The following is a 22,675-nucleotide window of genomic DNA, read 5'->3' as shown; positions in this document are numbered from 1 at the left end:
AGAAGCAGCACTCTTGATCTTAATATTTGCTTAAATATGCATTTATTCTGTCCAAATAAAACCCAATAGAACTTAAAAGCACAATAAAACAGTTGATACAGACAGTTCTCCACACATAAATAATGCAATCACACTCACAAAACAAAATAATAATAAGAGCGGTCCCATTTGTTCTCAAACAGGGCAAATGGAACTGCGTTCAAAGGCTTGAGTCCATCCGCCGCCTCCGTGTGGGGTGAGCTCGAACCGAGTAAACACTGATGAGGAAGGCCTGAATATACTTTCCGACGATCCTATTCTAGGAGGAGATTTAGAACATCAGAAGTCTAACAAGCTAATCCTTCTGGCATTGCTTAGCGCCCTGTGTGTGTGTGTGTGTGTGTGTGTGTGTGTGTGTGTGTGTGTGTGTGTGTGTGTGTGTGTGTGTGTGTGAGTGAGATTGTATCTGAACATATGCAGCAGGTAGGTTCTGTACAGCAGCTTTGCAAGCATATCATATGTGGACGGGCACGTGTGCTCAGATGCTCCTCCAGATGAGATGTGAGCGACTTGGTGAAACTACAAAAAAAAAAAAATAATAAAAATACCCTCAAACCTACTTCCAGGAGATGTGCCATGTAAAATGGAAATTTAAAAAAATACACATACATATATTTAAACCCCAGATTTATCTAGACGTATCATGAACACAGCATGACGAATTTGAAAACATTGTTTTAACAAGAATAAATTATCGTTTATGAATTGGATGCCAAAATGCTGAGTCAGGCGCACGTCTCTCACTACCGTGTTATATCACCTCCTTTTCTTAACGGAACAGTCTGGAGCGTCTGTTGGGAGATTTGGTTTTTGTAATGTGTCACGAGCTTTCAGTGGGTGTTTAGCACCCAGACTCTCCAGAGCCACGCTGCTGGAATATGTGCAAAAAAGTGGTCTGGCCTTGTCTTGCTTAGACCTCCCTGCATGGCGGCAGATCTACAGGAAGCTTGTTTCTGTCACAGTTTCTCAGATGCCTACCTTGAAATTTTGAAATGATTTTGAAATGATGACTTGTGGATTGAAAAACTTTTTTCCTCTGGCAAAAAAAAGCTTCCATAGATATGAGCGTCTTCGCTTCTGGTAGTAGCGAGTCTAAATTAACTATAGGTAGGAGTGGGAACGGTTGCCCTGTGATAAAGTGGCAACATATCCAGGATGTGTGTTGCCTTTTGACCTATGACCACCAGGACAGGCTAAGTTAATATTTACATTTCACACAGCACAGCAGCAGTCTTGGAAATGGGCTTGTAATGTACATCATAAGAACTGCATTTCAATAAATAAAAAGGCAGAAATGACACTTGCTGAACGCGGTTCAGTAAACATGAAAAGGTAAAAAGAAAAAAGCAACGAGGCTGCGGTAGTGTTTGTGTGCGTGGGCAAGCGTGTCCGAGACTTTGGGTAAACAGATTGCTCTTTAGATCTCCTGGTATGATGTCGTGGGGGCCGCGTAATTCTCCTCGCTGCTCCTGCAAACAAGAGGAAATTTAAAAAAACATGTTACAGCCTTAACCTCAATTCGATTACAGACACATACTCTCTTTTACGCCTCACTCCTCTTCAGTGTAGGTAAGGATGTGAATATTGGACGAGGCTGACCAAGTCGCTGCCTCGTTCTCAATCACAGCTCAGAGCTCACATGTTCAGAAAAAGTGGGCCGATCAGTATAAAACATCAATGTCCTGAGATCCATCACAAGTGTTAACATTCGCTTTTACGACTACTGCAGCAACAGTGAAGCTGCTGAGAGTTTATTTAACTAGAGGCTGAAATATGAGAGGATGAACATCAAAAAAGGATGCAAAAAAGGTTTTATACCACAACTTTGAGGGTAAAAAGCGAAATGACCGCTAATGCGATGTGGCGGATTTCCTTCGACTTAGGATAAAATCAATCTTTTAAACCACAAATAACTTACTCTCAGTGTAGTTTGGCTTTCAATAACCCTCACAGAAACCTAACTGGTTCACCAGATTCCAGTTATGTTGTTATGTAGTTCAAATGTGTGGCGGCCATTAGATTACAGATTTCCTGAAAATATACATATAAACACACAAAGTTCTTAACAGATATATCACACCTCCATCTAATGTAAGCTTTATCCCACAGCTGTCCTACATTAAGAGTATCGGTAATTAAAAAAAACAAACATTTGTTTTTATTGACATTGTTTATGTTTCTGTAATGGTTATTCCACCAGTATGCACCAATCAAATGTATGTACTTTTAATTCAAACCTCTGGAGCTATTGAGACCGTTCTAACATGAGCTGCCTAGTTTTGAAAATTTCAGCGAGGGTGTCTGTAATCTCTTGAATGTTACTAACCTTACCGAATAGCACCTGCAGTTGAAAATACACTGAAGAGGTGAATACTTTCACTAAAACATGCAAACATAATTTTACAGATTAATCTGTGCTGTATTCCTAACTTGTTGTAATATAATAGCCACGGGTGCACAAATGATAGAAGGTCTTCAGAAGGGAGAACTGGGTCATTGGTTTAGCTCAAGGGGGCTTGTGGTTCATTTCATCCCAGGCATTAAAGTCAAGCAGGCACGCTGCTCGTGTTTGCCCTAGCACTCTGTATAAACAAGGGAGTGCGCCTTTGTTTGCCTAAACACACTATAAGGCAGCCTTTTATGTGACTGAAGTCAGAAGCGGGACTAAACACAGAGCACAGATTTGACAAAGCCAGCAGGCGAACTCTGAAAGAGAAATTAAAAGCTGATGCATTTTGTAACACCAAACCACAGATTTAGAGTTAAAAGCACAGATCTGTGCTTAAAAATAGATTCATAGGAAATGCATGAGCTGAATAGAGTGTGTAATAATGAAATGAGAGACACAATTTTGCACTGTAATGTATGTAGGCAGTAAAGGTGGATATATATATATTAGGGGTGCAACGATATTCGTATCGATATTGAACCGTTCGATACAGTGCTTTCGGTTCGGTACGCATATGTATCAAACAATACAACATTTGTAATTTATTTTATCAACTTTCCTTCTGACGATGCTGTCTGTGTTGAGCGCTCAGTGAATCTGCGTTCGACTACTCCGCCTAGGCTGCACTGTCGAGCGCAGATCCACTGAGCGCTCAACACAGACAGCATCGTCAGAAGGAAGAGCGCAGGGCAAGCTAGCGAGACAGAAGTTAAGCTCTCCTTGCAACATGGACCTCCCCCACCCTCATTCAGATCTGGCGTTTGGAATTATTTTGGTTTTCATGTGACGTATGACCCTGAAGGTAAGCGAGTCATGGACTAAAGTAAAACAGTATGTTGGATGTGCCATGCAATGCTCAATTACATGGGTGGGAACTAGTGTGTTAGCGCAGTTAGCTCGTTAACGTGTTGGCCGTCTAGCCCCATGCACGGAGCGATCCGCGGTAGCTCGTTAACGGAGATTTGCCGTGTTGTGGCGTTAAGGTCATTTCAACGAGATTAACCTGAAAGCACTAGTGGGAACACAACGAATATGACTGCACATTTACGCCGACATCATCCTAGTGCAAAGACCAAAACAACAAGCATGCTACTAACTTTAGCCGAGTCATTTAGACAGCTGTTAGCACATGATTCTCCTTATGTGTTTAATATGCTGCTGAGAATATAGCCCAGAAGAAGCGGATAGTATAGCTTTTATTTTGGAAAGAGCCATTTCTCTGTAATAAACTCTCTTTTCCAAAGATGAGTGATTCCTCAATCAGAGGAATATCGCTAGCCCGACGTCCTGGAGCTAGCGATTTTTCCAGTCGGGCTACCAAAATCTATCTCTTCCCTGCCCGTCGGGCTATTGTAGGAAGGAAAAATATATGTCAATGCTTTTGCATTCTTTCAGAAATGTAGCTGGGTAATTATGTCATTGGCATCGGTGAGCCACTGTCAATATGTGACATATTGAAATCGCGTTTGAATTTGCGCTTGTTTTTTTGCTTTCACTTTGCAATCGTGCGAACTGTGTATAGAGAGCGACAGCACTGATCTGTGAGTGATGATAATTTGTGCACCAATTCCTCTGACATCGTCTTATTAATCGTTAGCTTACTATGCAAACATGACAAGTGAAATCTCCCGCAGCAAGCTTAAACATATGAGAGGTTGATCGCGCAGAGAATCGCTGAGCTTATGTGAGTGTGTGTGTAAAAGCAGCAGGATTTATATTTTAGTTCTGCTGAGCCAAATAAGACAGGTCAGGGTGAAGAAGTGACAGCCAAAGAAAAGCTTACCACAAAACGGAGAAGTTATGACAAATGAGACTATAAGGCAAAAAGAAAGTGCAGCTTTATGGTTTCATGGACAAAAGAATTTCTGTGGCTGCAATATGACGAGCTAAATAACCAGGGCTGCACATAAGTGGTCCGCAGGTGCGCATTCGCTGTCAAAATAAAAAACACGCACAAGGGTTAGGGTTAAATTTAAAAACTGTACTTTTGAGTTAAAATATATATTAATAATTTTAATAAATGACAAATTAAAAAGGCATGAACATTTTTTTTGTATCGAAAAAATATCGAACCGTGACACCAAAGTATCGAACCGAACCGTGAATTTTGTGTATCGTTGCACCCCTAATATATATATATATATATATATATATATATATATATATATAAAAACACCCAGCACGCCCCTACGGGCGGTTTATCCTTCAAGCTCGGGTCCTCTACCAGAGGCCTGGGAGCTTGAGGGTCCTGCGCAGTATCTTAGCTGTTCCCAGGACTGCGCTCTTCTGGACAGGGATCTCCGATGTTGTTCCCGGGATCTGCTGGAGCCACTCGCCTATCTTGGGAGTCACCGCACCTAGTGCTCCGATTACCACGGGGACCACCGTTACCTTCACCCTCCACATCCTCTCGAGCTCTTCTCTGAGCCCTTGGTATTTCTCCAGCTTCTCGTGTTCCTTCTTCCTGATATTGCTGTCATTCGGAACCGCTACATCGATCACTACGGCCGTCTTCTTCTGTTTGTCTACCACCACTATGTCCGGTTGGTTAGCCACCACCATTTTGTCCGTCTGTATCTGGAAGTCCCACAGGATCTTAGCTCGGTCATTCTCCACCACCCTTGGGGGCATCTCCCATTTTGACCTCGGGACTTCCAGGTTATACTCGGCACAGATGTTCCTGTACACTATGCCGGCCACTTGGTTATGGCGTTCCATGTATGCCTTGCCTGCTAGCATCTTGCACCCTGCTGTTATGTGCTGGATTGTCTCTGGGGCATCTTTACACAGCCTGCACCTGGGGTCTTGCCTGGTGTGATAGACCCCAGCCTCTATGGATCTTGTGCTCAGAGCTTGTTCTTGTGCTGCCATGATTGGTGCCTCTGTGCTGTCTTTCAGTCCAGCTTTGTCCAGCCACTGGTAGGATTTCTGGATATCAGCCACCTCCTCTATCTGCCGGTGGTACATACCGTGCAGGGCTCTGTCCTTCCATGATGGTTCCTCGTCTCCCTCCTCTTTCTTGGGTTTCTGCTGCCTGAGGTATTCACTGAGCACTCGGTCAGTTGGGGCCATCTTCCCAATGTATTCTTGGATGTTCGTTGTCTCATCCTGGACTGTGGTGCTGACACTCACCAGTCCCCGGCCCCCTTCCTTCCGCTTAGCGTACAGCCTCAGGGTGCTGGACTTGGGGTGAAACCCTCCATGCATGGTAAGGAGCTTTCTTGTCTTTATGTCAGTGGCTTCTATCTCCTCCTTTGGCCAGCCTATTACCCCAGCAGGGTACCTGATCACGGGCAGGGCGTACGTGTTGATGGCCCGGATCTTGTTCTTACCATTCAGCTGACTCCTCAGGACTTGCCTGACCCTCTGCAGGTACTTGGTGGTTGCAGCTTTTCTAGCGGCCTCTTCATGGTTCCCATTCGCCTGCGGGATCCCCAGGTACTTGTAACTGTCCTCTATGTCTGCAATGTTGCCTTCTGGTAGTTCAATCCCCTCAGTTCTGACTACCTTCCCTCTCTTTGTTACCATCCTACTACACTTCTCCAGTCCGAACGACATTCCAATGTCATTGCTGTATAGCCTGGTAGTGTGGATCAGTGAATCGATGTCTCGTTCACTCTTGGCATACAGCTTGATGTCATCCATGTACAGGAGGTGGCTGACAACTGCTCCGTTCCGTAGCCAGTATCCGTAGCCAGTCTTGTTAATGATCTCACTGAGGGGGCTCAGGCCTATGCAGAACAGCAGTGGGGACAGAGCATCTCCTTGGTAGATCCCGCACTTGATGGTGACTTGTGCTATGGGCTTGGAGTTGGCCTCTAGTGTTGTACGCCACATCCCCATTGAGTTCCTGATGAAGGCTCTTAGGGTCCCATTGATCTTGTACAATTCTAGGCATTCCAGTATCCAGCTGTGGGGCATTGAGTCATAGGCCTTCTTGTAATCAATCCAGGCAGTGCACAGGTTGGTCAGTCTGGTCTTGCAGTCTCGGCTGATTGTTCTGTCTACCAGTAGCTGGTGTTTTGCGCCTCTGGTATTCTTGCCAATTCCTTTCTGTGTCCCGCTCACAACCACGATTACCGACACTAACAAGCTGATATACACACATATATATACATATATATATATATATATATATATATATATATATATATATATATATATTTATTTATTATAGGAAGAGAACGCAGGAATGGTTATTTTTTCAAATGTAGTATCTACTTTGAGCTGTTCCCTTATTCACGAGGGGCTCAGTACATCGGGCAGATGCACACATTTAATTTGACAGATTTTGCTTTTTTCTTTTACACCGGATGCCCTTCATGACACAACTGCACCCCAAAGGACACATATCTCCTCCAGGGATCGAACTGGAGGATCTTTTGCTTGTTGGGCGAATGTGTGAACCAAATATTGAAGTTAAATACTAGATAGCGGGAGCAATATGACTCACAGCGTGACTCAGTCCTCCAAAGTGATAGTACCAACAAAGCCCGTTTCTCTATGAACGCTGTACGCCAGGCACTTACTGCTGCTTCACTACTGAGCAGACGCGACCGGCTTCTCTGCCTCAGCACGCAGAGGTAGGACGTGCGAGGGCAAGTCAGATCTCACACTAAATACCTGACTAGTACTGCAGAACGGCAAAAACCTGTACTCCTAGCTTCGATCTTCTCTCTGTGAGAACATTTTAAAAGGGCTTATTCATGCTGACTGGGATTTCTGACGAGCTCCCGCTGAGCTCAAAGAGAAGATGAGAGCGGTTCACTTCAGACGACGCTGCACTGTAAGCCGTTTCCGCAAATTCACTGCAGCCCTGAACTTTTCTGGACTGCGCCCATGTGAGAAAAGAGCAGGAAGCTGTCTGGAAAATTAAAAGCAAGTGTGCGAGCCCCTGCAGTGACATCTGTGTGGGGACACGTGAGAAGGTGAAACATTGGTCAATCGAGGTCAAAACACGCAAACATTATGCGGTTTTCTGTCTACTACGCTTGAAAAAAAATGACTTGGCATTTATGTCGTGTCATTGGTTGATACCAAACCAAGACACAGTATCAGTTTTTGCATCTGACCATGAGGCAAAGGTCAATCAGAACAAAGTCTGATTGGATGCAATGCTTAGAAGAAAGCACCAGTGTGAGAAGCAGCGGCCCAGAGGAAAAAACCTGAAATGAGCAATGGTGCTCACAAAAATAGTATGAAAGTGGTTACTTATCAGCACACATAAAAGAGTTTGCTGGCTGTTGTTTAACACCTCACCTCACTTCTTCTTCTTCTTTCAGTCTGCGCGCAGCCTGCTTTGACTGTTTAATTTGCAAGTCCAGTCTGTGTAAGAAGTCTTTGGCTGACAGCTCCTCTGGCTGAGGCTGAGCAGGTCTGGAGTGCTCACGGGGCGGGGAAGGGGGCGGCGAGGGTCCCTCGATGTCCTGCGTGATAATACAAGGTGCGTCTGCCTCCTGGCAAGCCGTGTCACCATCCCCATCAGGAGACTCGAGAGACAGTCCATTAAATATGGAGCGCTTCTCTGACACCACGGGGATGTTGAGGCTGTTCCTCAGGAAGATGCAGTCATTGCTGAACAGCTTATTGGCTCTCTTGATCTGCTCCATCTGGAAGATGACAGCAAAAAAAAAAAAAAGAAAGAAAGAAAGAAAGAAAGAAAGAAAGAAAGAAAAAGAAATGTTAAAACTCTATTTAATCAATTCTGATGAAATTCTCACTACACACTTATTTTGATGGCACCCCTGCCTCTCATCTGAAAAGAAAATCATCTTATATCTGCGTATCTATATTTGATAGCAGTATTTTAAATACAATCACTGACCACATGGTTAGTTATACCTTGCTGGTACCGGTTTGAATCGCCTTTTGCCTTCAGGACTGACTTAATTCTTCATGGCACTGAAAACATTCCTCAGAGATTTTGCTCCATATTGACTTTAAAGCGTAGCATCATACAGTTGCCGTGGATTTATCGGCTGTACGTCAATAATGAGAATGCCCTGTTCCACCCCGTCAATATGATGCTCCGCTAGATTTAGATCTTGTGACTGTGGAGGCCATTTGAGTACAGGAAACTCACTGTCACGCTCAAGAAACCAATTTGAGATGACTTGAGCTTTGTGATCCTGCATAAAGCAGCGACAATACTCAGGTAGATGTGACATTCAATCTGATGTACCGTCCACAACCACTGGAGACAAGAGGGACATAACCTTTTGTGTTGTTTATGATCAATTCTGACCCTATCCACACATCTCAGCAGAAATCCAGACTATCTAAACTACAGCCAGGCTCTACCGCCTGGCTGTAGTTTAGATAGGCGGTAAAGCAGGTCATCTACTGATTGGAAGGTTGGTGGTTCGATTCCTGGCTTCCCCTAGTCTGCATGCCAAATATCCTTGGGTAAGATATTAACCCCAAATTGCTCTCCGATGCATCCATCGGAGTATGAGTGTGTGTGGATGTTACTTAGAAAGCACTTAGAAAAAATGTGCTTGTGCAAATGGGTGTGAATGCACAAGTTGTGCAAAGCACTTTGAGTGCTCAGAAGAGTAGAAAAAGCGCTATATAAGAACCAGTCCATTTACCATTGTTTGAAATCTTCTTTCATCCTATTTTGATGACCCTGTGGAAACTGTAGGCTTTGTTTCTTGTTCTTAGTTGACAGGAGTGGACCCCAATGTGGTCTTCTTCTGCTGCTGTAGGCCATCTGCTTCAAGATTCAACATGATGTGCACTCAAGATGCTCTTCTGCTTCTTCTTGAATGTAACAAGCAGTTATTTGAGTTAATGTTTCCTTCCTATCAGCTCGAAGACGTCAGGCCATTCTCCTCTGATCTCTAGCAGCAACGAGGCATTTTCTCCCTGAGGATTGACTCTCGCTCTCTGTTTCTTATTCTTCATTCTCTGTAAACCCCAGAGTTGTGTGGGAAAATCCCAGTAGATCAACGGTTTCTGAAATACTCACAGCTGCCCATCCTGAACCAGCAACCATGAAATGTTCAAAGTAACTTCTATCATTCTTCTTCCCCTTTCTGATGCTCAGCAAGTCATCGTGACCATGTCTATATGTCGCAATGCACAGAGTTGCTGCCATGCGAGTGGCTAATTACACACTTGCTATAACCAGCAGCTGATGTATCAAATGAAGTGGCTGATGAGTGTATATGGTATTTATTTATTTTACACAAAAGCCCAGTCTTTAAACTTAAATATATTAGTAATATATTAGAGGAACACTTTCACTCCCTGAAGTCACAGCAGTCTGAACATCAGTCAGTTCTGTCAGCAGCCCTTCAAACAAAGTAAAACTTGTGTTTTACATTTGGGAACCAGTGAAGTGACTGGCAGGGTATTTTTCGGCTGTTTCAGAGGTCATTTCGGGTAAAAATGAACAAGAAACAGGAAGTGGTTAACTCACAGCAGGTAAATATCCTGCATGTGTGCGTGTATTGTTTTTTTTTTGTTTTGTTTTTTTATTAAGAGAATATAGCATTGCATGTGAAGCAGATTACTTATTCTAACCCTGGATAGGAATCATGCAGAGTCACTTCACAAACTGGACTTTTTGAGGAAACTTGAGATGTCGACACTCAGGTAGAGCCCATTTTTGACCAAGTGATCATCCTCACAGCAAGCTTGTCAAACTTTTGCTCTCACCCATCTGAACTCAGAGTGGAAACTCTGAACCCTCGAAGCAAATATTTCACGCCTCTTTCAAATTGGAATAATTTAGCTGCATTTGGGGGGTCCTCAGTACTGCCTGACGTTTACATTAGGAGTAAAAGCGAAAGTAAAATATGGAAGTGAGCTTTCTGTTCTCTCAAGGTGAACGGAAATAGTCCCCAGGTGTTCAGTCACAATGCAGAGAGTTTACGGACAACTTTCTGGGCTCGGATTTCTTAGTGCGTGACTTTTAGTAGAATCAGAGAGTGGAAAGTAAGAGAAAATGCCTTCCCTTGTGTCCGTTTCAGTGTTTGCTCCTCTTATCTGTCAGTGTGGTGTGTTTAATGCAATCTCTAGTTCCGTCAAGGTAAACATCAACGCATACACTGCTATCTATGGCCGAGAAGCGACCTTACCGTGACACCGTATTTGAGAGCAATCCCTTGCAGAGTATCGCTGTCTGTAACCCGATGCTCTATGTATTTCTCCCCCAGGGAGGCCGTGACGCTGGCTGTGCTGCCGTACGAGCGGATCTTGGTCCGGGCCAGACTCTGGGACAGTTCACTCTCTGACTCGGAACCGGACCTGGACCGAGGGAAGATGGGCTGGGCAAATCGTCCTCCTCCATCCCGCATCGGCAGGACGGGCGAGAACTCCGCCATCTTCTCTTGAATAAATAAACAGCCCGTTAGCCTCTGTTTGTTTTAACGCTCCAGCTCCGTCGCTTCAGTGAACTAAATCGCTGATTTAGGCGGCGGAGAGAGTCCCATCCCGGGTCATATGGAGCATGCAACCCCGGGGAAAACAGGCATGTTTAGGGGGGCACTACCACACAGCCCTCTTTTGTCATTGATCCGCTACATTGACGTATGAACGTACAGAACGCGTGCAGGGGGAGACTATAACACAATTTCCGGTTACTGCACTTTCAAAATAAGTGAAGCAGAACCGATTTAGGGCACGGGCTTTATCTGTTCGCTGTTGGTGTGAAAAATTACAAGCAATGACTGAAATATTTCTAAATAATAAGCTCACAAATAGGAGGAAATTAATTGACCAAAGTATCTTGTAATACAATGAGATAAAATTTAGATGTCCTATTTCGCCTGAAAGTGCTAATGTTTTCGTGGTCCTTCATTTCCTGTCCACAGACGTTATGTGAGAATTCCACTGGCAAAAAAGAGGAAGTTAGTAGTAGGCTATAATTTCCGTGGGATTTTTAAAAACATTACTGTAGACCTTTGGGCTTTTTTTTTTTTGTATGTGTGTGTGTGTGTGTGTGTGTGTGTGTGTGTGTGTGTTGGGGGGGGGGGGGTTCTTCTTTGTTTTTCTACATTACAAATTATACTATAAGAAATAAAGGACTTTATAATAGTTTTTTTTTAAAAAAAAACAACAACAGATAATGTGTGTGAATCCACTTGTTGCATTGTTTCAGAGTAAAAACCAGCAAATTTTATTGTGAATAGTGAAAAAAAGGAGCTTATCTGTTTTTAAACTGAGTACTAACAAGAAGATATCCACCACATTGGTTTTTGTTTTCTAACTTGGTAAATGGGCAGACAGTGGGGTGATGTCTTTGCCATTAAAAATTAGGTCTTTGTCATTATTCGTAGTAGTGGTATTACTATTATTAAATGTAGACATGTTTGTCAATTTCACCACTAAAATGAGGCCAAAAGCAAAGAGCAGTGCTTTTATCTCATCTTTTAGCTTCGTCTTGTAGAGGCCCAGGATAAGAATCTAGGTTTTGGCCTTCTGGGGGGATGGTGCATTTTTTTCCATTGCTGAAACTATGTGGGTATGTGCTGTTTGCACTTCTGTTTGTCAGCAAGAGTGTGCAAGAACTACTAGTGCAAATTTCATGGAACTTGTCTGGAGGTAATGCATGAGGAAAGAGGAAAAACGAATTACATTACATTACAAATCACTTTCTGAAAACTGGAAAAATACAGCACTGGCTTTGGTGAACGATGTGCTTTTAGTTAAAAAATATCAGCACAGACTGAGTTTTGATTGGTGGCATCAGTCATGCCCTGTACTAGAAAAAAAGACTGCACTAACTCACTTTTCTCATGTGTGTGTTTTGCATCAGGAGCAATGTTATTATAGTCAACTCAAAAACAGGCGTGGAGAGAAAAAACATTTGAATTAAAAGAAATACACTTGAACAATAAAACAAAATGGACTATAACTGAAACAGCACTTTACAAAACTAACTAACTAAATGAAGCAGAACATGTCTTTAGTTCTGGTCTCTAATCAGGTCATATTGCTCAAACCTGTCAACACATCCAGCACTAAGACTGAGATGTGCACATGACTGTGAATCATGCGCCTTCACAAACCTATTCTGAGCTTCTTTTTCTATACATATATGTCCCAAATTATATTAAAACATTAGAACTATAATATTACAGCTAATTAAAACTTAAGCGAAAGAGTGAACCATCATGGAAAAAATCATGGAAAATCCAAACAATAATAAAGCTGATGTGCTGAACACCAATGAGGACTGGAACAATACTTTACACTGGGTGGGAACATTTGGCAGGTTTGTGTGACTACCAACCGCTGCATGTGACATCTGAGGAGGCTTCTGTGGGAGGGACATGGTCAACAGTCATATGACCGACCATCAATGATAGCAGCATATTTTCCATCATCGCTAGACAGCACGCGGTACAAAAGCATTCGAGGGATTTTCCCAGGCTTGGAAATAATCGGGTCTGCCAACAGAGGAGCTGGCTGGGTGTAGACAGAAATAAAACATTGCCATACTCCCTGCTATTCTGTTGATCTATGTTTTTGGAGACATGGAATGTAAATATGCCTATAAAGCACTCAGCTTCTGTTGTTTAAATGTGCTACAGGCTATAAATAAAAAGAATTTGGCAAACAGCACAAAAACACTCCGATATTTTTCATAGTGCTTTTTAATATTTGAAGTATTTTTTTTTCATTTCAGTAATAATAATAATAAATGTAACACAATTCAGTGTCAATTGCGCTACATACTGAACTTAAAGGATTTAAACAAAGGATCGATCCTGTACCAATACCAGCGTTGGTATCAATTAGTCATTTCTGGTGTTTGTACAACCACAGTGAGAGCTTGGCTGGCAGACTGGTCAGACAGGTATTATATCATGTTATAACAGGCTTAATGTCAAAATGTGGGTAAACAATTGTGTTGCTAGGCAACATGGTGTGCTGCAGTAGTAGTTTTTACATTCATTTCCATCAGGTCAAAAAGACGTCCGTGGTGATTCAAAGGATAAATGGGCATAATTATTATAAATTTTTATCTCACACGGCCAAAGATTCAGTGTTGGATGAATGAGGCCATAGGAAAAGTCATGAAATATGAGAATTTAGTCTAACAGAGTTACACTACAACCACCAAGGGGGTCAAATTAACCCAAAATGACCCCTTTGGTGGTTCTAGTGCAAGAACAGAATCTGACCCAAATGCTTTAGAGATGGGCGCATTTACATTCTAGATCTTCATAAAAACCCAGTTTTAATACACATGAAAAGCTGAAAGGTGTGTTTTTCTGTTTTATCTAATTACTGTGGAAAGTAAAAATCACAGGGATTTAGTGGTCATTAAAAATGTGTTCAGAATTTGCAAATTGATGATGATTCATTTCATAAGTCATGACACACTGCTGTCCCCTACATGCGCTACCTTTATATAAAAAAGTATCAGTATTGGTATTGGTATCAGCAATACAGGTACTGATTTAATTGGTATAAAAATATGCAATATTGCAATCGGGATGACTCCTGGGTGAGGCCAGGGGCCCCAGTCAGTGCTGCATGCAAGTAAAATATGTCAGTAGAAAGAGAATTAAACAGCCCAATAATGTGAAAGCCAATCTGTGGATGAACAGAAGTCTTCTCATTGTGCATTCATTCGCTGGAAGCCGGATGGAAAGTTTCACTGCATTCTGTCCCTGCAGTCTGTGCACGCCGTGTGGCTCATGGTTATTAAGAATCCAAAGATGCAGTGAAATCTGTTGTTTGTCCTTTATCCAGTTTCCATTTTGGTTAGTTAGTTTTCACTTATTAGTTGATACATGAGTGCCAAAATGTAACTTTCGGGAACGGTTCTAGCTACATTTTGGTTTAAATGCAGATGCTATAGCCTATGTTGCATTTCTATCAGGCCCGTCTTCTATGGAACAACTTTCCAGTTTGCATTCAAGAGACAGATGCCCTCTTTAGTCTTAAGATTAAGCTTAAAACTTTCCTTTTTGATGACGCTTATGGTTAGGGCTGGATCACGTGACCCTAAACCCTCCCTTAGTCCTGCTGCAATAGGCTACTTGGGGCTTCCCATTATGCACTTAGTGTCTGTTCTTTTCTTACTTCTTTTCACTCTCCATGTGTTTATACACTACTCTTTATTTAATCATTAGTTATCATTAATCTCTGGCTCTCGACCACAGTCCTGTCTTTCTGTCTTTAGACTGCCATTTGGCTCATTGAATCTTTTCCCTTCATGACAGTATAAATATTTTCTTCTACTGCACTTTCCATGAAGTACTGCATGTATTGTCTAGACTACTGTCTGTCACACAAAATGCCCTAATAAAGTTTTACTGTTCTTTCCACTGTTTGTTGGAAGTGGAAAGCATGGATGGTGTAAACATTATTAGCATATTAAGTAATTTCAAGCTGTTGCTGTGTATATGTTATCTAACACAAAGGGTGCAGGTGCTAATCTGGGATGCACAGGATGTACCTCTGTAAAACCTAATTCACTGAGGAACAACAAGTGGATCGACGATCTCCCGATGATTAATTTATTCAATTAGCTTCTCTTGGTTAGAGACGATGCTGAGGTAATCTCACGGGCTGACATTTTCTAATGGAAATCATGTCATTAAACTTGGAGTACAAAGAGAGAGTGGGAAGTAGGAGCTCGGGGCATTCATTATTCATGTTGCTGTCGTTATGAGATCACACTTTTTTTTATTAAACGGCTCGTTGTTCAGGTCATATTTGCGCCACATCTTTCTCTGAGCACAAGCATATAGGAGGGAGAGACGTTTTTATTGTTTTTAATGGTTGTTTTGTTGCGGAAGTGAAAGCATCACAATTAAAATATAACCCACCTTTTAATCTAAATTGAGCTCTCGGGATTTACTGAGAGGTAAAAATAGCAATAGCAGATTGACATTGCCTGGCCTGCAGCAAGAATCGGATTGCATCACTTGCTTTTTTGGGGGGGGGGCGGACAAAGCAAACAAAGGCGACTAGAAAAAGAGGATGACAACCAATAGCAGTGGGTCATCTGTCACATCTGTAACCATGACAACAATGTCTGTAGCCGCCTTACAGTCTGAACCTTTCACAGCAACGTTACTCCTAAAGCGGTTTACCTGCAAGGAGGTTGGTGCCCCCACTACTTCCAGCACGTGGGTTCTAGTTTTAAGGTGGTGCGAGGGGCTGAAGTCAGTTTTACGTGTTAACTCATTAAGCCTCACTGCTGTCTCGCGTTCACCATCAAATGAAACGTTCCACAAAATACTGAGAACACGCTCCGCTTGAGACCCCTACAGGAGCACTTTGGATGATACCCAAAGAAGTGCATTTACTCTGACCCCTACTGGACCATTTTAAATATTGCACCAACGCCAAGTGCCATATATTTTCAACCACCAGGGGGTGTAAGTTAGTCACAAGAAAAGCCTACGACTTTTTGAAACCAAAAAGGGCGTCTGTGACCTCTGAACCCCTGCATATACACCTCTAATTCACTCTGCATTTCTTAGTAGAGTCTTTTCGTAATGAGATCTGTTTGGCTTGGTTTGATTTGATAATAAACAGGTTGTTTGGGAGGGTTTGGTGCCCCAAAAATCTCTAACAGACAGAGTGAAAGACAGTTTCAGAACCACAGTTCAAGTAAAAATGATATAGCACTCACACTGAGAAACACAAATAGCCAGGAGGGTGTGTTCCTACATACAGTGTCTGCACCATAGCCCTCTCAAACCTTTATTACAAACGACCCACTGGTTTATGGCACTGCTTATGATTAGTTTTCCACCCTGAACAGGAATTGCACTGGCAGTCTCCCTCGGCAGATTGTTCCTCACATTATGAGGATGACATAACTTCTATTTTTAACACGAAAGAGAAGGAATCTAAAAGTACACTGTTGCTGTGGCTGCAAAGCTGACATTTATGACAGGATGCACTTTTTATTTTTCATTAGAGCTATTTTTACATAAGTGTTAGTAGAGATGTAAAAACATTCTCTCCAACATCTCTTACATAACCTGATCTGTCTGCTCCACCTGGAGATAAGACAAGATATGGTTTGTTTCTTGTCAAACACGTACTCGCACATGTTACTTATTTCGTCTCACTTAGTTCACAGACTCTTAGTTATTACATAATCATGTCAGGTGGGTCAGGTATGAGCCCGTGTTGAAGGACAACATCAAAGCCCTCTTTGTTCTAGTTACATACAGTATCAATGCTTAACTTGCAATTAAGATTAAGAGGGCCTTTTAACCTGTTAGGAACTGAATATGGTGTACTCTAAAATAAACATAGTGGTAGGTAGCACTTTATTCAGTGTACCTATCTACAATAAGTTTGAAGTTTGTGAATGCAGTACAAGTGCCTTTCCTGTTCTCTCCTCTCCTTTGTAATCTGCAGGCCTTTGTTTAATGACTGCATAAGGTCAGAATGGATAAGGACTTCTGGGAGCTTTGTTCTGGGCTCGCAGGGCTAATTACAGTTCTCATTCTGGTGGAAAATCAAATTGACAACTGCAGGTGAACACACCTGTTTAAAGAGCAAACAACAGAGTGTGTTTGTGAAAGATGAGGAAGTCTGAGGTACAAAATATAAGCATGAAGTGAACACCACTCGTAATGTGCTATAATAGAGTGACATCCTTCAGTGTCCTGTGGAGAAGGTACGTGTACAGGCCTATCTTGAGTTTTCCAGTAAAAGAGAGGCTTGGGGAAAAGTGCTGTGGTCAGATTAAACCAAAATCAAGCTCTTCAGCATCAACTCCACCTGCCATGTTTGCAGGAAGAGTTAAGTATGACCAAAAGGGCATGGAGGTGGAAACAATATGCTTTGGGTCTGTTTTTCTGCTAAGCTTACGGAACAACTTCAGTAAAAATCTCCCTTTAAATCTTCGATGAGAACTTCCTTCCCTCAGCCAGAACACTGAAGATGGGTTATGAATGGGTCTTCCAGAATGACAATGAGCCAAAACATACCGCCAGTGCAAAACACGAGTGGCTAAAAAAGAAATGTGTTTTTATTTCTGTCTCCCTCAATTAAAATGAAACTATCATAAAAATCAAAGACTATTCATTTCTTTGAGTCAGCAAACTTACAAATTCAGGAGGAGGTCTAATAATTATTTCTCCCACTCTATATTTATATTCATTATAAGCTGCAAACTTTGCTTTATCAGGCTTTGTTAACCAATAATGAGTGTGACATGGAGTGATGCATACTGGAGTCAGATTTTGAACCAAGCTTGAGGTGACAGGTAACATCTGCTTTGGGGTTTTATGTTCATGGCTTGCCAGAAACTAATCCCTGTATTTTCTTGAAACTAAACAAAGGCGTTTTTTAAAGGCAGTACTCTCTGAACAGCCTGTGATAAAGACAGAGAACAGAAGCTGAGTTTTAGATGCTGTTTTTTCCACGTGCGGGGGCAGCACTTATTAATAGTTTTGGTCTGAGGGAAGATTTTTACTGTACTTACATAAGAGCACAACTGTACAGTTTACTTTCAGATTCAGATTCTGAGTTTGAAATAAAGCCTTCTGCTTTCAAACTAGACATGCCGTAAACCAGCTTATTCCCTCTATCCTCACATAGTGGAAACACTTAAGTCATCCCCCCCCCGGCCACACTGGCAGTGCAGTTTTTTTCTGACAGCAGCTCACCGCAACACTCTGGCACAGGAAACTCAGAGAGGGATGGAGTCATGTACTAGCAGATTACATCATCTTTTGGGCATGTGCAAACAGTCTTAAAACTGGATCTTATTAAAGGGCGTATACCTCCACACCACCCAGAGTTCCTCCAAAACCAAAAGGCCCATCTGTCAGTCATTAAAAATACTCTTTGAACTTGAGATTTTGGCATGTCAGTTTTTAATCTGTGATTTAGTAGCAACACAGAGAGTTATGCAGTTTAGTAAATGTGGTATCCTTTTTTTGTGGTGATGGTGGGGGTGTGTGTGTGTGGGGGGGGGGGGGGGGCTCTGTGATGTCAGGATATATTTTGGTTGATCTGCCAGAGTTTAAATTACTGACTTAAGTAATTTAGTTTGATGGCACATCTCAAAAATAGTTGCATGGGCTGCCCTGAAGACACTGGGCCAACCAGAGATGACTTGCTGACTTTGGTAATCCAATGACCTTTTCTCTGGTGCCATAATCAGGTCAATTTTCATGGTGCTGTACTTACAGACCACCGCATTTCACAAAAATTGGGTGGACTAAGATTCACTTGGACTCACTTGGTTAACAACAACAACAAAAAAAGATATCCAAAAGGTAGAGGTGACATCATAATGTTTTGAAATACACACACACACAATGTGGAGATTTAGTCTTATTTTGGAGGGCAATATCTTGGCTTCCAGTAACACTGTGAATAAACTTGGAGTTGTTATTAACCAAGATATGCCCTTCAATGCACATATTAAACAAATTTGTAGACCTGTCTTCATTCATTTGCACAATATCACTAAAATTAGAAACATCCGGTTACAGAGTGACGCTGAAAAACTAGTTGATGCATTTAGTACAAACCGGATTCCAAAAAAGTTGGGACACCAAACAAATTGTGAATAAAAACTGAATGCAATGATGTGGAGATGGCAAATGTCAATATTTTATTCAGAATAGAACGTAGATGACAGATCAAAAGTTCAATCCGAGAAAATGTATCATTTCAAGGGGAAAATATGTTGATTCAAAATTTCACGGTGTCAACAAATCCCAAAAAAGTTGGGACAAGTAGCAATAAGAGGCTGGAAAAAGTAAATTTGAGCATAATGAAGAGCTGGAAGACCAATTAACACTAATTAGGTTAATTGGCAACATGATTGGTTATAAAAAGAGCTTCTCAGAGTGGCAGTGTCTCTCAGAAGCCATGATGGGTAGAGGATCAACAATTCCCACAATGTTGCGCAGAAAGATAGTGGAGCAATATCAGAAAGGTGTTACCCAGCGAAAAATTGCAAAGACTTTGCAGTTATCATCATCAACTGTGCATAACATCATCCAAAGATTCAGAGAATCTGGGGCAATCTCTGTGCGTAAGGGTCAAGGGCGTAAACCCATACTGGATGCCCGTGATCTCCGGGCCCTTAAACGACACTGCACCACAAACAGGAATGCTACTGTAAAGGAAATCACAGAATGGGCTCAGGAATACTTCCAGAAACCATTGTCAGTGAACACAATCCACCGTGCCATCCGCCGTTGCCAGCTGAAACTCTACAGTGCAAAGAAGAAGCCATTTCTAAGCAAGATCCACAAGCTCAGGCGTTTTCACTGGGCCAGGGATCATTTAAAACGGAGTGTGGCAAAATGGAAGACTGTTCTGTGGTCAGACGAGTCACGATTCAAAGTTCTTTTTGGAAATGTGGGACGCCACGTCATCTGGACCAAAGAGGACAAGGACAACCCAAGTTGTTATCAACGCTCAGTTCAGAAGCCTGCATCTCTGATGGTATGGGGTTGCATGAGTGCGTGTGGCATGGGCAGCTTGCATGTCTGGAAAGGCACCATCAATGCAGGAAAATATATTCAGGTTCTAGAGCAACATATGCTCCCATCCAGACGTCATCTCTTTCAGGGAAGACCCTGCATTTTTCAACAAGACAATGCCAGACCACATTCTGCATCAATCACAACATCATGGCTGCGTAGGAGAAGGATCCGGGTACTGAAATGGCCAGTCTGCAGTCCAGATCTTTCACCTATAGAGAACATATGGCTTATCATAAAGAGGAAGGTGCGACAAAGAAGGCCCAAGACGATTGAACAGTTAGAGGCCTGTATTAGATAAGAATGGGAGAGCGTTCCTATTTCTAAACTTGAGAAACTGGTGTCCTCGGTCCCCAGACGTCTGTTGAGTGTTGTAAGAAGAAGGGGAGATGCCACACAGTGGTGAAAATGGCCTTGTCCCAACTTTTTTGGGATTTGTTGACACCATGAAATTTTGAATCACCATATTTTTCCCTTAAAATTATAACTTTTCTCAGTTTAAACATTTGTTCCGTGATTTATGTTCTATTCTGAATAAAGTATTGACATTTGCCATTTCCACATCATTGCATTCAGTTTTTATTCACAATTTGTTTGGTGTCCCAACTTTTTTGGAATCCGGTTTGTACTTCTAGGCTGGACTACTGTAATTTTAAAACCAGACAGAAGGCTTTTTATTAAAAGTTAAAATAATTAATTGTTGTCTGAAAATAATATTGACATGAAGGCTATATGCATTTCCAGGAGCTGGAGCCGGTAACTTCTTTTTCTCTTTAATCTTGAAAAGTGCATGACACACTGGAAGAGAGAAAAGACCATTGGTGAAAATATCAATTCTGGGGATCTGGAACATGAAAAGTAGAATATCTAAACAAATGTAACCAGCTAACCTCAAACACCGGTCATACTTTCCGTATCTCCGGTGTTTTTCACCACTGGTTTGTACACACATACATAAACATCCACTTCAAATTTGCCTACAGGATGATGCTGTGATACATTATTTTGAGACATACGATTCTAATCTGATGTTACAGTCTTAGCAAATTTACAGCAAATGAAATGAAGAACAAATTCCAAGTTTTTTATTTTATTTTATGGAATTTTGTTTTGACGGTTTGCACTGTTTCTTAACTTAAAATGTCCTGTTGTAATTGGAGTGCCAAACTACAACAACACTTCCCTCATGGTGCTTTATATTGTCAGGTCAAGACAATAATGCACAAAAACTCCAAACCCTATGAGCAAGCACTTTGGCAACAGTGGGAAGGAAAAACTCCCTTTAAAAAGAGGGAAACCTCTGGCAGAACCAGGCTCCGGGACGGGGTGGCGATCTGCAGCGGCCAGTTGGTGATTAGGGAAGGAAGATGGTTTTAAAATTAAATTTAGGAATTAAATTTTCTTCCTCCAGGACTTTTTTGTCCTCCTCCAGATTCTCTCTCTGTGTTTTCTCATTCCACAGAGTTTCTTTCAAAGAAGCCTCATGTTTCTGAAGCTTTGCGAGCTCAGCAGACAGACTGTCCTTCTCCTGTTTCAGGATCAGGATTTCGCTGTCCCTCTGCTGAAGCTGCTCTTTAAGGCGGTTCATCTCAAGGTCAAAGTTTCTGGTCTTTTCCTGATCTGAACAAGTCTGTTCCTCTTCACGTGACACTGAGTTGTCAGTGAGTTCTCCAGCTTGGATCTCACACTGGTCCAGCTTAGTGCGCATCAGTGAAATTTGGGCCATAAGCTGTTTGATTTGCTGTCTGGCTGTCTATACATCCTCTTTTAAAAGTTGATTTTCAGACACAGCGGTTAGGAATGCTTTCCTTACCTGAATAAGGTCGTCCAGTGTACTCTTAGGCAGAGTGCACACAAATTGTGGTTTCTCGTGTTTCTGAAGCTGTGCAAGCTCGGCAGACAGACTGTCCTTCTTCTGTTTCAGGATCAGGATTTTGCTGTCCCTCTGCTGAAGCTGCTCTTTCAGGCAGTTCCTTCCTTCCTTACTCACTATACACCACTACGTAGTTATCATTCATATCTGACTCTCTTCCACAGTTTACACTATAATCTTTCATTTAATATAGTGCAACAAGGTAATTTTCTTTTTTAATATTCATTTTATTTGAAAGATTACTTAACAGGGACTGTACACATTAATAAGCTATAATTTACATATTATCCAATGTTTTCCTTTTATGATGCAGTCCCAATTTGATATTTTAAAGTCCCAAAATATAGATCTGTAATGACAAAACTCTGAACATTTATAAACATTTGGAACAATAATATAAAGGAAATACTATAGATACTGACTATTGACAGAAAGTAAACATGAGGTAGTTTTGCTATAGAAGATGGTAAACAAAATAAACGAGAGATATTAACCTCCTAACACCAGAGCACTGATTTTGTATTCATTAATTCTGCTAAATCTTCAGCATCTGATAATACTTTATTTTTTTCAAGAAAGTGATTAGTGCATTTTTACTACATGTCATAAAGATTTAGACATAAAGGGTAATGAGACTGAAATTGACTAGTCCTTTTACTAAGAGAAATTTAATATCACAGGATTGCATACCTGATCAAATTCCGATGACTAAGGTGAAATATAATCTCTATCTCCAAGTTGGTTGTTCTACACAAGGTTAGTTAACCTCCACCTTTGAGTTACCTCTTTTTTTTTAAACAAATCTTCAGCGCTTGACAGAGAAACGGACTCTGAAATCTGTCAGATAAAATAAAGTCCAATTTAAATCATCTAAATGTT

General features: G+C 41.6%; 1 protein-coding gene across 1 annotated transcript; it reads right to left on the bottom strand.

Annotated features, from left to right (window-relative positions):
- Positions 1-17: 17 nt before the first annotated feature.
- Positions 18-11,056, bottom strand: lysmd2 (LysM, putative peptidoglycan-binding, domain containing 2). The gene is made up of 3 exons (XM_085458123.1): positions 10,573-11,056; positions 7,748-8,097; positions 18-1,508 (listed from the first exon to the last, which is right to left on the bottom strand). Exons 1-3 carry the CDS (start codon positions 10,816-10,818, stop codon positions 1,457-1,459), a joined length of 648 nt encoding a protein of 215 aa, XP_085314249.1. The 5' UTR covers positions 10,819-11,056; the 3' UTR covers positions 18-1,456.
- Between the last annotated feature and the right edge of the window lie 11,619 nt (positions 11,057-22,675).

This window comes from Copadichromis virginalis, linkage group LG1, assembly GCF_057382275.1.
Source record: "Copadichromis virginalis isolate Kocher_CV1m ecotype Utaka linkage group LG1, C_Virginalis_male_GT1.1, whole genome shotgun sequence".
In the NCBI taxonomy this organism is placed as follows: Eukaryota; Metazoa; Chordata; class Actinopteri; order Cichliformes; family Cichlidae; genus Copadichromis; species Copadichromis virginalis.
The sequence above is the reverse complement of the archived record's forward strand: the minus strand, read 5'-3'. Positions and strand labels throughout refer to the sequence as shown.